We start from the raw sequence: 16,886 nt of genomic DNA on the forward strand, positions 1-16,886 counted from the left end.
TACACACCCACTACCCTCACCATTCAGTCCCTCTTACCCTGTTAACTCACATCTAAGCAATTAAAATCTTATAATTGTGGGGAGACATCTTTTATCTGTGTAGGGATACATTTGATAACTAAGGAAAATAAAAGATACTCTCCCCAGGAAATTACACAGGAGCATAAAAGTGTGCATGAAATTCAAGGGCCATGTCGACCTGCTGGAGTATTTTTCCTGGAGCTTTCACAGTAGCCCAGGCTGCAGCTGACCCTGGGCCAGATAATCACTAGTCACTTACGACTATAACTGCCTCAGGTGAGAACTCCATCCAGGCCTAAATTTAATCCTGAAAAGTCTGATCTCCCTCCCCTCTTTCCCACTCCCTACTACCTCACCCTTGCCTGCCCTATGTACTTCCAGGATTATTTTCTTAGCCATGTTGCTGCCAGTACACATACCTCATTCCCTTTTTTTTTCCCCTTAGTTATGCACAAGATATGTGTACTTCTCTTTACAACCCATCTCTGTATCATTCCCATACTGTTCTCTGTTTCCTCTCCTTGATCTAAAGTTCCACTTTTCCTTCCTATTCCCAGCCCCACTACACACACTTTAAAATACTTCCATTATGTGCTCTAGAACTCCCTTCCAAGACTAATGGGCTCCAGCATTTTCTGGAGTCCTTTCACGGTGAGGCTGTTCACTCTCCCACATTCCAGTTTACTCCTTTGTCTTCCCCAGAGCTGTTCTTAGATCACTCTTTTATGAAAGTCACTTCCCCTTCAGGGCTGGCTCATTTCTACCACACATGAAGCTTTATCATCTCCAGTTGTATCATCAGGGTCTAAGAATAATGCCTGTACACAACAGCCTGCACCATTAAAACATGTGTCTTTTGTGATACATACTTCTCTTGTGGGAGAAAAGAGTATGTACAAATATCCATTAAGTTTTGACATGAACTGTGAATGAATATTTCTTACTCAGTATGTATAGAAAAAGTCTACTGTATAATTCTACTTGGCACTGAGCAAAAAAATCAATAGCTGTATAATAAACATATTTACTACAAGGATGTCTTCTATTAGAAAATACACTTTAAGTTTCTGTTTATATCATTGAAATTGATTTCTGAAAAAGCCTATTTCTTCTCAGCAACCTCAAGCTAAATACCTACAACACTATCCTACCTTACAACATTTTTAAATTAACTACAACATCTGTGTTCATGCTGGCTACATTCTATCTATTCAGCATAAATATTATTTATACACTTGATTAGTCAATATAACGTAAGTCCTACAGTCAGAAGTAGACTAACTATAATTGTATAATCTATATCTACAGAAGTCTTTTTCTTAACCTCATCTACTAGCAGTATTGAAGATGGGCAGTTATGGTTTGTGTAACCCTTAAGCTAAAGATATTTTCTTTCTTTTTTTTTTATTGGGGTATACTTGTTTTACAATATTGTGTTAGTTTCTACCATACACCGAAGTGGAGTTCCCTGTGCTATACAGCAGGTTCTTATTAGTTATCTATTTTATACATATTAGTGTATATACATCAATCCCAGTCTCCCAGTTCATCCCACCTCACCCCCCACCGCTTCCCCCTTGGTGTCCATATGTTTGTTCTCTACATCTGTGTCTCTATATAGCTAAAAATATTTTCATGTCATCTTTTATTCTCTCTGGGACAGTCTTGGACAAAAGATGTACCTTGGGCTAATTTTTCTTAGCATTCTCAACATATCAACATACTAACTTTTCAATTAACTGAAAAAAATACACACATTAATTTTAATCTCATAAAGCAATAAAATGATATATTTAATGAGTGCTTTTTACATTAATTATGAAATGTTACATTCGAAACACTCGGAAATGCTCTTTATGTTTTATTTTGCTCTTATTAACTTAGTCCAGAATCACACTATCACATGTGCCAACTCTTCGGTCTGTTAGTTTTGCAGTGGCCACTGGCCAAACACAATAACATGCTGATCTAAACTGCAGGAGAAATATGTCAAAACATCTACTGTTTTGGAAACCATTGCCTTTCTCTCTTTGTCTCTGTCTCTCTCTCTTTCTCTCCCTTCATTTCTTCTGAAAATTAAAGGTATCTTATTCTCCCATGCTCTCAGTTTTTGTAAAGTCAACCTTAGTTGTTTCAAAGGTAAAGGATTTTAGTGAACATACAGTTTATCCAGTAGTTCTAGATTATGGTGTATCTTGACTTCTAGAAACTTATAAACAAATACTTGTACTTCTTAACTGTGTCTTAAAAACATGGGGGCCAGGGAATACTCCTTGGACCAGACTTAATGATTTTTGTGTCACTGACCCACTTTGAACCTAATAGAGCCCCTTCTCAGGAATGCACACAATAAAATATGAAGTTTTACAAAATAAATCAGTGTTATTAAAACAAAGTTTCATCTACATACACTTTGTGAGGGAGTCTGTGTACCCGAGGATAAACTGACACTACTCAAGTGTATTTCAATTAATGTTCTGACATGAAACACCTTGACCCAATCATCAAGTTAACAAAATTACATGAAAATATATACAATTTCATCTTAAATGTACTGCAACACTTAAAGCAAAAGGACACATTAAATTATTTTTCAGGACACAATTGTTTAAATCAGTGAGACATGAACATATATAGACATGGATTTTAGAGACAGAGAACAAAATGGTATGACATAATTCTAGGGTAAACATACTCATACCTTTATGGCAGTGGATGCAATCTGAATGTGGTGAAGTCTCCGAAGGGTGCTGTCCCTGTCAATGAAATAGGAAGCAGCTAGTTGATGTAGCGTCTCCAGAGTGACCGAGGAGCTGTTGGTGCTGGGATCACTTCCTTCAGATCGTTTGCTCAGCTTCCGCTTGTCCACAAAAATTGTGAGTGACTCCTCTCCTGCATTAAAATATTTTACATTATTCCATTTCCCACTTCAAATCAATTTTTTCAACTACCTGCAGGTGAGGAAGCCTACATTACAGTCATAATGAAACAAAAGAGTGATAAACAACAAACAGGCAGGGAGTTTTACTTTTCTTTTGTTCACAAAGATTTCCCATATACCTAGAAAAGTACCCGGGATGTTGATGGTTGTGAATACATATTTCGTAAATATTAAACAGCAAGCTTTTGCAGAACACGTTCTCTAGATTTTATTGACTTTCTCATACAATTTAGCTTACCTAACACTCGTTGGGTCTCAAAGCAAATTAAGATAGGAAAATATGTAAAACAAACTCAACCTTTACTACAGATCAGCATGGTAAATGGAAACATGACCAAGCATGTTACAAAACATTAGCTGTTTTCAATTGTACCTTTAAAACGCAGAGAAAACATATACATGCATATATAGTAATATAAATATTTATGTATTAAATTCAGAGGTTTCTTACACATGGCATTAAACATTAAAATATTGTGTGTTAATAAGCTCTATGGAAATCACTAACCTCCATGAGAAGCTTTAGGTACTTGACAATGGATCCTCTAAGGTGAAATTTAAAGCAAATTACAATTAAGCTGCAATTTTCAATGTTTGAATATTGACAAAAAAGTGTCAATGCCATTCAAGTCTAACATTAAGAACTTGCCATCCTCAGACTTCCAGATTCTTAGATATTCAACTAGCATATAATTGTCAAACTTGAAGCTTGTTCTCATTCTTACAGAAACCCATCTGTTTAGGTGGCATTATGCCCACTGACAATTTGTCAAGCCAGTTTTCTAAAAGACCAAACAAGATTTTCTAGCAGAAGAATAGCTTGCATTTCTTCTCCAAATTAAAAATAATACCAATTTTAAAATGCCACAGCCTAACTGACCAGCCAATTCTAAGTGACAGTTCATACTTCTCTGCAAGAGATCAGGTGAATTGGTATCAGAAATAAGGTGTCAACAATGTTATTTCGGAAAGCTGCATTCTCAGTTTGTATTTGGACATCAATATGCAAGCTGGAAATGAAGCAGACTAACTAGAATTGCTGAAGGAAAAAAAAAACTCTCAAAAATATGAATGAGTGGGTCAAGTTATCAACAGTGTTAAGTCATGTACATGATAAACAGCTTTCGGTGAGAACATCTGAAAGCAAAAAGGGAATATATATGTCAAATACTATAGAAAAAATAATCCACGCTAATAATTTACCCCCAAAGGAGAGGATGAACTGGTGTGGAAATGTGAGTGAATACATTCTCAGAAAGACCACTGAATCTGAGAAATTCACCCATGTGCCCAAACAAACATCTTGTACATGGAGACAGAAAGAACAGCGTTGTGATAGTCTAAGAATTTATAATGCAGCTCAACGACACATGCAAGTGCTATGGTCTGAATGTTTGTGTCTCCCAAAATTCATATGTTGAAATTCTGTCCTTTTAAGGTGATGGTATTAGGAGATGGGGCTTGTGGGAGGTGTCTGGGTCATGAGGGCAGAGCCGTCAAGAATGGAATTAGTTCCTTTGTAAAGGAGGCTCCAAAGAGATTCCTTGTCCCTTCCGCCATGTGAAGATACAAGGAAAAATCTGTGACCTGGAAGAGAGCCCTCACCCAACCATGCTGGCATTCTAATCTCAAACTTCCAGCCCCCAGAACTGTGCAGTTTATAAGCTACCTTATCTGTGGCATTTTGCTATAGCAGCCCTAACAGACTATGAGATCAAGAGATATATCTTCTTAAGTAAGGTTAAAAACAAAATGATAATGATATCTTGGTGAATGTAAATAAAAAAAGAAGCAAAGTTAATGATCTCTTCAGGACAAAATTATTAAATGAGAAAATGAAATAGACTGAATAGTGTTGAAGACTAAAACTTGCAAAACTGCTTTAATTGCAGCACTTGTCATAAAGCAGAATATACAGAAGATATAGGGTAAAATATACATAAACTGCCAGTATTACAAGACTCCAGCACACACTTCCTAGACCTAGATAGACCCAGTGGGGGTAAAAATGTAATGATAGAGATAGACACAACCTACTTAATAAGGTAGATCTTATAGGTAAATATTAAACTATATATCAATAAAGAGGAAATGAAAGCTCTTTTCAAGAGTACACAGAACATTTAGAAAAATTGGCAATATATTTTGTTAAAAAAATCCTTAGTAAACTCTAAAAGTTTGAAAAAAAAAATCATTTGATTAAGACTTTCTCCTTGACCAAACGCTAGACAGGCTCCTATGAGCTTGTTTCTTGGGCATGTTCTCAAGAGCCCAGTTTTAAGAAGAATCCTGTCAAGTCACTTTGGCAAGGATCCCCTACCCTGGACATATGATCATCTTTAACATCTGACCAAATTCCTCATCCCCTACCATCTCCCTGGTGATATTTGTTAACCCTGCTCTGCTTTCAGCAAGAATCATGTTAGGTCTCTTTAGCAAGAATTATCCTACCCTCTTTGTAATTTTCCATCCACTAATCCGCCTACTCTGCTCATTGCCAATAAATTCCAACTTTTCCTGGTTCTGTTCAAAATTGAGCTCAGTCTCTTTCCCCTCCTGTAAAACTCCAATGCAGGAGACCCCCTGAATAAAATCTGCCTTACTGTTCTTTAACAAATGTCAGAATATTGTTTCTTTAACACATTTACTGACTACAAAATAGTACAATAAAAAATTGATAGAAAAACTTTTAAAAATTCACATGGATAAATTTTCTATTATGTAATTCTTGAATAATAGGACATGTGAAAGCAAAATGACAAATTTTCTAAGAAAACCCGAGGAAAACGGTATATAATACAATCTAAGGGACATGGCTAAAGCAGTACTCAAATAAATATTCACAGCATTAAATATGTACTTTATGTAGATAATGAAAATATTTGAGATAGACATATAACTCTAAAACTAAAAAAAAATGATAAAAATAAGCTTCTAGAAATTAAAAAGAACTAAAAGGAAGAAAACTAGTGTTAATGAGTTAAAAAAAAAACCACCATAAAAGGAGAAATTGACAGTAACACAATCATAGTAGGGGACTTTAACACCCCACTTTCACCAATGGACAGATCATCCAAAATGAAAATAAATAAGGAAACATAAACATTGTTAAATGATACATTAAACAAGATGGACTTAATTGATATTTATAGGACATTCCATCCAAAAACAACAGAATAGATATTTTTCTCAAGTGCTCATGGAACATTCTCCAGGATAGATCATATCTTGGGTCACAAATCAAGCCTTGGTAAATTTAAGAAAATTGAAATTGTATCAAGTATCTTCTCCGACGACAATGCTATGAGACTAGATATCAATTACAGGAAAAGAGCTGTAAAAAATACAAACACATGGAGGCTAAACAATACACTACTTAATAACGAAGTGATCACTGAAGAAATCAAAGAGGAAATTAAAAAATACCTAGAAACAAATGACAATGGAGACACGACGACCCAAAACCTATGGGATGCAGCAAAAGCAGTTCTAAGAGGGAAGTTTAGAGCAATACAATCCCACCTTAAGAAACAGGAAACATCTCGAATAAACAACCTAACCTTGCACCTAAAGCAATTAGAGAAAGAAGAACAAAAACCTCCCAAAGTTAGCAGAAGGAAAGAAATCATAAAAATCAGATCAGAAATAAATGAAAAAGAAATGAGGGAAACGATAGCAAAGATCAATAAAACTAAAAGCTGGTTCTTTGAGAAGATAAACAAAATTGATAAACCATTAGCCAGACTCATCAAGAAAAAAAGGGAGAAGACTCAAATCAATAGAATTAGAAATGAAAAAGAAGAAGTAACAACTGACACTGCAGAAATACAAAAGATCATGAGAGATTACTACAAGCAACTCTATGCCAATAAAATGGACAACCTGGAAGAAATGGACAAATTCTTAGAGATGCACAACCTGCCAAGACTGAATCAGGAAGAAATAGAAAATATGAACAGACCAATCACAAGCACTGAAATTGAAACTGTGATAAAAAATCTTCCAACAAACAAAAGCCCAGGACCAGATGGCTTCACAGGCGAATTCTATCAAGCATTTAGAGAAGAGCTAACACCTATCCTTCTCAAACTCTTCCAAAATATAGCAGAGGGAGGAACACTCCCAAACTCATTCTACGAGGCCACCATCACCTTGATACCAAAACCAGACAAGGATGTCACAAAGAAAGAAAACTACAGGCCAATATCACTGATGAACATAGATGCAAAAATCCTCAACAAAATACTAGCAAACAGAATCCAACAGCACATTAAAAGGATCATACACCATGATCAAGTGGAGTTTATTCCAGGAATGCAAGGATTCTTCAATATATGCAAATCAATCAACGTGATACACCATATTAACAAATTGAAGGAGAAAAACCATATGATCATCTCAACAGATGCAGAGAAAGCTTTCAACAAAATTCAACACCCATTTATGATAAAAACCCTGCAGAAAGTAGGCATAGAGGGAACTTTCCTCAACATAATAAAGGCCATATATGACAAACCCACAGCCAGCATCGTCCTCAATGGTGAAAAACTGAAACCATTTCCACTAAGATCAGGAACAAGACAAGGTTGCCCACTCTCACCACTCTTATTCAACATAGTTTTGGAAGTTTTAGCCACAGCACTCAGAGAAGAAAAGGAAATAAAAGGAATCCAAATCGGAAAAGAAGAAGTAAAGCTGTCACTGTTTGCAGATGACATGTTACTATACATAGAGAATCCTAAAGATGCTACCAGAAAACTACTAGAGCTAATCAATGAATTTGGTAAAGTTGCAGGATACAAAATTAATGCACAGAAATCTCTGGCATACCTATATACTAATGATGAGAAATCTGAAAGTGAAATCAAGGAAACACTCCCATTTACCATTGCAACAAAAAGAATAAAATATCTAGGAATAAACCTACCTAAGGAGACAAAAGACCTGTATGCAGAAAATTATAAGACACTGATGAAAGAAATTAAAGATGATACAAATAGATGGAGAGATACACCATGTTCTTGGATTGGAAGAATCAACATTGTGAAAATGACTCTACTACCCAAAGCAATCTACAGATTCAATGCAATCCCTATCAAACTACCACTGGCATTTTTCACAGAACTAGAACAAAAAATTTCACAATTTGTATGGAAACACAAAAGACCCCGAATAGCCAAAGCAATCTTGAGAACGAAAAATTGGAGCTGGAGGAATCAGGCTCCCTGACTTCAGACTACACTACAAAGCTACAGTAATCAAGACAGTATGGTACTGGCACAAAAACAGAAAGATAGATCAATGGAACAGGATAGAAAGCCCAGAGATAAACCCACGGACATATGGTCACCTTATCTTTGATAAAGGAGGCAGGAATGTACAGTGGAGAAAGGACAGTCTCTTCAATAAGTGGTGCTGGGAAAACTGGATAGGGACATGTAAAAGTATGAGATTAGATCACTCCCTAACACCATACACAAAAATAAGCTCAAAATGGATTAAAGACCTAAATGTAAGGCCAGACACTATCAAACTCTTAGAGGAAAACATAGGCAGAACACTCTATGACATAAATCACAGCAAGATCCTTTTGGACCCACCTTCTAGAGAAATGGAAATAAAGACAAAGATAAACACATGGGACCTAATGAAACTTCAAAGCTTTTGCACAGCAAAGGAAACCATAAACAAGACCAAAAGACAACCCTCAAAATGGGAGAAAATATTTGCAAATGAAGCAACTGACAAAGGATTAATCTCCAAAATTTATAAGCAGCTCATGCAGCTCAATAACAAAAAAACAAACAACCCAATCCAAAAATGGGCAGAAGACCTAAATGGACATTTCTCCACAGAAGATATACAGACTGCCAACAAACACATGAAAGGATGCTCAACATCTTTACTCATTAGAGAAATGCAAATCAAAACTGCAATGAGATATCATCTCACACCAGTCAGAATGGCCATCATCAAAAAATCTAGAAACAATAAATGCTGGAGAGGGTGTGGAAAAAAGGGAACACTCTTGCACTGCTGGTGGGAATGTGAATTGGTACAGCCACTATGGAGAACGGTATGGAGGTTCCTTAAAAAACTACAAATAGAACTACCATATGACCCAGCAATCCCACTACTGGGCATATACCCTGAGAAAACCATAATTCAAAAAGAGACATGTACCAAAATGTTCATAGCAGCCCTATTTACAATAGCCCGGAGATGGAAACAACCTAAGTGTCCATCATCGGATGAATGGGTAAAGAAGATGTGGCACATATATACAATGGAATATTACTCAGCCATAAAAAGAAAGTAATGAGGTGGATGGAACTAGAGTCTGTCATACAGAGTGAAGTAAGTCAGAAAGATAAAGACAAATACTGTATGCTGACACATATATATGGAATTTAAGAAAAAAATGTCATGAAGAACATAGGGGTAAGACAGGAATAAAGACACAGACCTACTAGAGAATGGACTTGAGGATATGGGGAGGGGGAAGGGTAAGCTGTGACAAAGTGAAAGAGCGGCATGGACATATATACACTACCAAACGTAAGGTAGATAGCTAGTGGGCAGCAGCCGCATAGCACAGGGAGATCAGCTCGGTACTTTGTGACCACCTGGAGGGGTGGGATAGGGAGGGTGGGAGGGAGACGCAAAAGGGAGGGGATATGGGAACATATGTATATGTATAACTGATTAAATTTGTTATAAAGCAAAAAAAATTAAAAAAATTAAAAAAATAAAATAAAAGATACCTTCACAGCAAAAAAAAAAAAAACCAGAAGAGGAGTAGGAATAATAAATTGAAAAACAGCTTCCTTTGAAGGGAAGGAAAAAAACAAATACACCAACTCATCAACCTACCTTTTTTAATAGAGAAAGAAAATTAAATAATAAAATAACAAAGTAAAGTAAACATATTATTTAAAAATAAAATTATTTTGCAAAGCTTTTGCAGATAAGTTTAGGTGTCATAGAACACCTCCACAAAATTAAAAAAAAAAAAATCAATAGGCCAAGATGGTTTCACAGGAGAGTTCAGAGAAAACTCTAAAGATCAAAAAATCTGATACTATTTACTTAAAATGTTTCCAGAGGATATGAAATGAAGGAAAACTTTTAATTAGTTGTTATAAATTGAGTAAAACATTGACATAAATATCTGGGAAAGATCACACAACAACAAAAACAACAACAAACATTATTACAACTTATTATTAGTGATGCAAAATAATAAATAAAGCAATAGTAAACAGTAACACACAGTAAGTTTTAAAAATGTATATCTCAAAAAGAATAATTCTAGGAGGGCAAGGGTCATTTGATATTAGGAAATCATTAATATAATTCAGCATATTAACACATCTAGAAAGAAAAACCTTGATGTCCATTAATGCCTCAAATGCATTTGATGAATATTTATACCTATTGCTGGGTAATTTTCAGTAAGTTAGGACTCAGTGGAAAACTCCTTAAAAGGATAAAATATGTGATTGTCAACCTAAAACCAACTGTCTTACTTAATCAGAAAACTCAGAAGTCATTCCCATTAAAATAATAACCTGACAAACAAACCCACAACTGGTACTATTTTCTGACATGATATTAAATATATTAAAATGTAAATATAGAAGAGAATAAAATTAGAGTAATAGTTTTTTAAAAACTTAAAATTATCTCTTTTTACAGATAACATGATTATTCATCTGGAAAACTCCAAAAAATCAATGGACAAACTACTATGCAGAGTAACAGAACTTAGCAACTGCAGAAAATAATAAAAACTTTACTAACTCAACAAATTGAAATATACAAATAATACTTCGTTAGAGGTAATAATGGATTAGCATATACCATTTAAAATACCAATAAAAATTCAATACATATATGGAAAATTATATGCCACCCCTGAAATAACAAAAGTAAACTGAAAATGGCATGGTACTTTGTTTCAAATAGGAATATTTAAATTAAAATATATCAATTTTACTTAGATTAATGTATAACTTTAATGCAAACATCATTTCATGTTTATTATACATTTTTTAGGTAAAAATTAGTCAAAGAAAAGTCACCAGAAGCTTTCCAAAAAATAGGCAACAGTGAGGTTGCCTTGCTACATATGAATACCTATTGTAAAATGTGTATAATTTAGACAGTGTAGTACAGAAGCATGAATAGACAGACCACTCAAACAGGAAAATTAAAAAAAAAACGGTATATATGAAAATTTAGTACATGATAAGGATGGACTATTAATTCAATTGGGGAAAGGTGGACCTTCTAATAAATGACACTTTGACATCAGAATAGTCATTTGCAAAGTAAAGGATATGATTGTATATGAGGAGATATTGCAAACAAACTGGAGACATGAATATTTAATAAGATGAAACTACTCAACTAGAAAAAAAAAGAATGAAAATGCATGAGTGGGAAAAGCATTCCTATCACTAAACGTCTGAAAGTAATAAAATAAAAGATAGATGAATTAGACCATATAAAAAGAGATTTTTTTTTCCTAGCACAGAATCACCCTAAGTAAACTTTGCATTGGGAAGAGATGTTTGCAACTTACATAAGGGACAAATGGCTAATACCTGTAACATTCCAAAAACTCCTAAAACTCAATGAAAAAAAGAAATAAGGTTCGGGCATGAAAAAAAGAAATAAGGTTCGGGCATAAAAAAAAGGAAAATAGTATTTAGATAAGAAGAGACAAAATGGCCCATATAAATTTGGAAAGGATTTCAATCTGTCATAGTATAATAAATGCAAACTAAAAATATATTGATATATCACGTAGCTATTATGGAATTTGCCAAAATTCAAAAATTTGACAACTTTGTCAAAGCTGTTGGCAAACTAGAAGGAAACAGGCCCTATGCTATACTGCTGCTGGAGTGCAAAATGATATAACTATGAAGAGAAATTTGGCAATAGTTAGCAATAATTGACTCTGCAATCCTACTTTTAAGAATCTATCCCAATTCTCAGAAATGCACAACCTGCCGAAGCTGAAACAGGAAGAAACAGAAAATAGGAACAGACCAATCACAAGCACTGAAGTTGAAACTGTGATTAAAAATCTTCCAACAAACAAAAGCCCAGGACCAGATGGCTTCACAGGCGAATTCTATCAAGCATTTAGAGAAGAGCTAACACCTATCCTTCTCAAACTCTTCCAAAATATAGCAGAGGGAGGAACACTCCCAAACTCATTCTACGAGGCCACCATCACCTTGAAACCAAAAAGAGACAAGGATGTCACAAAGAAAGAAAGCTACAGGCCAATATCACTGATGAACATAGATGCAAAAATCCTCAACAAAATACTAGCAAACAGAATCCAACAGCACATTAAAAGGATCATACACCATGATCAAGTGGGGTTTATTCCAGGAATGCAAGGATTCTTCAATATATGCAAATCAATCAACGTGATACACCATACTAACAAATTGAAGGAGAAAAACCATACGATCATCTCAATAGATGCAGAGAAAGCTTTCAACAAAATTCAACACCCATTTATGATAAAAACCCTGCAGAAAGTAGGCATTGAGGGAACTTTCCTCAACATAACAAAGGCCATATATGACAAACCCACAGCCAACATCATCCTCAATGGTGAAAAACTGAAACCATTTCCACTAAGATCAGGAACAAGACAAGGTTGCCCACTCTCACCACTATTATTCAACATAGTTTTTTAAAGTTTTAGCCACAGCAATCAGAGAAGAAAAGGAAATAAAAGGAATCCAAATCAGGAAAGAAGAAGTAAAGCTGTCACTGTTTGCAGATGACATGATACTATACATAGAGAATCCTAAAGATGCTACCAGAAAACTACTAGAGCTAATCAATGAATTTGGTAAAGTAGCAGCATACAAAATTAATGCACAGAAAGCGCTGGCATTCCTATACACTAATGATGAAAAATCTGAAAGTGAAATTAAGAAAACACTCCCATTTACCACTGCAACAAAAAGAATAAAATATCTAGGAATAAACCTACCCAAGGAGACAAAAGACCTATATGCAGAAAATTATAAGACACTGATGAACGAAATTAAAGAGAATACAAATAGATGGAGAGATATACCATGTCCTTGGATTGGAAGAATCAACATAGTGAAAATGACTCTGCTCTCCAAAGCAATCTACACATTCAGTGCAATCCCTATCAAACTACCACTGGCATTTTTCAAAGAACTACAACAAAAAATTTCATAATTTGTATGGAAACACAAAAGACCCCGAATAGCCAAAGCAATCTTGAGAAGGAAAAATGGAGCTGGAGGAATCAGGCTCCCTGACTTCAGACTATACTACAAAGCTACAGTAATCCAGACAGTCTGGTACTGGCACAAAAACAGAAATATAGATCAATGGAACAGGACAGAAAGCCCAGAGATAAATCCACACACATATGGTCACCTTATCTTTGATAAAGGAGGCAAGAATATACAGTGGAGAAAAGACAGCCTCTTCAATAAGTGGTGCTGGGAAAACTGGACAGGTACATGTAAAAGTATGAAATTAGAACACTCCGTAACACCATACACAAAAATAAACTCAAAATGGATTAAAGACCTAAATGTAAGGCCAGACACTATCAAACTCTTAGATGGACTTTTTTATAAGAAAGTGTATGATACAAATATATGGATGGATTTATTTTTATTTGGGGGGGGGGAAACAGTGGAAGGATTAACCAAAATCTTTTATCTATATTTACAGAGTGGAGGTAACACTTTGGGAAGAAAGACTTCTCTGAATATACTTTGTTAAAGTTTTTTAAACACTGGAAAGATTTTAAAAAATATTTTATTTATTGTAAAAATCAATTAAATCAAATAGAAAAAAAATCAATCCCTAAGAATTAAGAACAGAAACCAATGTTTCTAAATGCTTATTGTTTAGAGAAGTAATTATTTTAAGTGACTTACAAATAGAGTACTTTAAATGTAAATCCATTTTTGGAATATATTCTGAGGACAAAATATGTAAAAAGAATCAGAAAACTTCATTCTGTAATTTATTTGTAGCTAGGGATATTAGTAGTTGTAGTACAGTTTTATATAGTTTGTATGGTTACATATGGGTGTATGGGCACTCACTGTACAAGTCTCTCTACTTTGAGTGTGTTTGAAAATTTCATTTGAAAAAAATATCATGGCATAAGTGTTTATGTTTGGCCCACATTTAAAATATGTTTAGTCATAATAAAATTTTCTTAAGTAATTAGTAAACTCATGACTTTAATGTTATGACTAAAATAAAATTCTAAATGATTTGACAGCTTCAGATGATTCCATTTGTAAAATACATCTAAATCCAAGCTCAGCCTCAGTGCATCCGTAATGTTTTCTACAGATTCCTGTATTTAGAAGGACACTTACTGTAATCTTTACTTCAATTCAGCAATACACAAATGAAGTTCAAAACACTGGTTCAACTGATTATTGGACATTTCTTTTGCCTCTGGAGAGGCATGAAAGCCATGTAAATACGTGAAGAGAATCATCTTCACTATGTCTCTCGTGCATTGTAGTGATTTTCCCATTACTAGAGGTGTCCAACATTAATTATATGTCATAGAGCAGAAGAGATAATTAGACCACTATAATGGATTCTTTCACTGGATTATGAGGTTCTGTATGAAAAAAAATGTAGAATTAATTATTTTGTTTTAAGTGTAAGTGTACCAACTACTGGTACCAAATAGATTCAGGTTCTAATCCTAGCTTCTACTTAGTAATTGAATGATCTTGAATATATAATTTATGATTCTGTTTCCTCTTACATGAGTATAGTAATTTCTTCTTCAAAGCATGGCTATAAGCATGAAACAGATAATATCTGTAAAGGACTTACCACATGACTAGAATTCAGAAGTTGCTAGTATACATTTTTTTATTCATCACAATTCCTTAGAATTGCATAAAGCAACTCATTCCGTATCTGGGCATTTCTAGTAATTTTAGCTATTTTGTCTTATTTGTGAGGAACAGAAGACTGTCCTACTTCTTTAATGATCTCCTTCTTTTATAAACTTATTAACTCTAGTCCTAGTTTGCATTCACATACAGAGAGTAAAGATCTCCCAAAATAGTCCATTATATACTATATCCCCCTAATCCCCCTATATGTCTTCACTCTTCAGGTGAAATATGCTATACCATTAATTCTTCTTAATAGGACCTCTATTGAGTCCTACCTCACCCAAAAAGGGAGAATAGCATATGCTAATTTTAAAAAGCAAATGAAATCTTACACCTACAGGAATTAGAAAAAGAAGAATAAATAAAACCCAAAGTTAGTAAAAGGAAAGAAATAAAAAAAGATCAGAGCAGAAATAGAGACAAAAAAAAATAGAAAATATCAGTGAAACTAAAAGCTGCCTCTTTGAAAAGGTAAACAAAATTGACAAACCTTTAGCTAGACCCATCAAGAAAAAAAGGGATGGAATTTCCTGGTGGTCCAGTGGCTAGGACTCTGGATTTTCACTGCAGAGGGCGTGAGTTCAGTCCCTGGTTGGGGAACTAAGATCCTGCAAGCTGCATGGCACAGTCAAAAAAAGAAAAAAAAGAAAGAAAAGAAAAAAAGGGAGAGGGCCCAAATAAATAAAATCAGAAATGAAAAAGAAATTACAACCAACACCACAGGAATACGAAAGATTATGAGACTGTTATGAACAACTATAGGCCAATTAAATGGACGACCCAGAAGAAATGGACAAATTCTTAGAAAGGTACAATCTCTCAAGACTGAACCAGGAAGAAACAGAAAAGAAGAAGAGACCAATTACCAGTACTGAAATTGAATCAGTACTGAACCGGAAGAAACAGAAAATAAGAACAGACCAATTACCAGTACTGAAATTAAAACATCCCAACAAACAAAAGTCCAGGGCCAGATGGCTTCACAGGTGAATTCTAGCAAACATTTAGAGAAGAGTTAAGACCTATCCTTCTGAAACTACTCCAAAAAACTGCAGAGGAAAGAATACTTCTGAACTCATTCTATGAGGCCAGTGTCACCTGATACCAAAACTGGGCAACAATATCACACACACAAAAAAGAAAATTACAGGCCAATATCACTGATGAACACAGATGCAAAAATCTTCAACGGAATACTAGCAAACTGAATCCAACAATACATTAAAAGGGTCATAAACCATGATCAAGTGACATTTATCCCAGGGATGCAAGGATTTTTCAATATCCCCATATCAATCAATGTGATATAACACATTAACAAAGTAAGAATAAAAAATAATATGATCACCTCAATAGGTGCAGAAAAAGCTTTTGACAAAATTAAACATCCATTCATGATAAAAACTCTCCAGAAAATGGACATAGAGGGAACATACCTCAACATAATAAAGGCCATACATGACAAACCCACAGCAAACATCATATTCAATGGCAAAAAGATGAAAGCATTTCCTCTAATATCAGGAACAAGACAAGGATACCCACTCCTGACCCTTTTATATAACACAGTATTGGAAGTTCTAGCCACAGCAATCAGACAACGAAAAGGAGTAAAAGGAATCCAAATCTGAAAGGAAGAAGTACAACTGTCACTGTTTGCCAATGACAGGACACTATACATAGAAAATCCTAAAGAAGCTACCAGAGAACTACTAGAGCTCATCAATGAATTCAGGAAAGTTTCAGAATACAGAAATCTGTTGCACTTCCATAAACTAACAATGAACTATCAGAAAGGGAAATTAAGAAAATAATCCCATTTACCATCACATCGAAAAGAACACAATATCTAAGAATAAACCTACCTGAGGAGGTAAAAGACCTTTACTTGGAAAACTATGACACTGGTGAAAGAAACTGAAGATGACACAAACAGATGAAAAGATATACTATGTTCATAGATTGGA

The 16,886-nt window shown here is 34.6% G+C and overlaps 1 protein-coding gene across 3 annotated transcripts in view; it reads right to left on the bottom strand.

Moving 5' to 3' along the window:
• The window catches only part of BRINP3 (BMP/retinoic acid inducible neural specific 3), a gene marked incomplete at both ends in the record, with an annotated part of 403,154 nt that overhangs the window by 185,870 nt on the left and 200,398 nt on the right, over positions 1-16,886 (bottom strand). For all 3 annotated transcript variants that reach the window (XM_079696401.1, XM_079696400.1, XM_079696402.1), the window contains one exon: positions 2,723-2,913. In XM_079696401.1, coding sequence (XP_079552527.1) covers positions 2,723-2,913 — 191 coding nt within the window. The remainder of the gene's footprint in view (positions 1-2,722; positions 2,914-16,886) is intronic.

The sequence above is a fragment of the Hyperoodon ampullatus genome (genome assembly GCF_949752795.1).
Source record: "Hyperoodon ampullatus genome assembly, chromosome: 2".
Lineage (NCBI taxonomy): Eukaryota > Metazoa > Chordata > Mammalia > Artiodactyla > Ziphiidae > Hyperoodon > Hyperoodon ampullatus.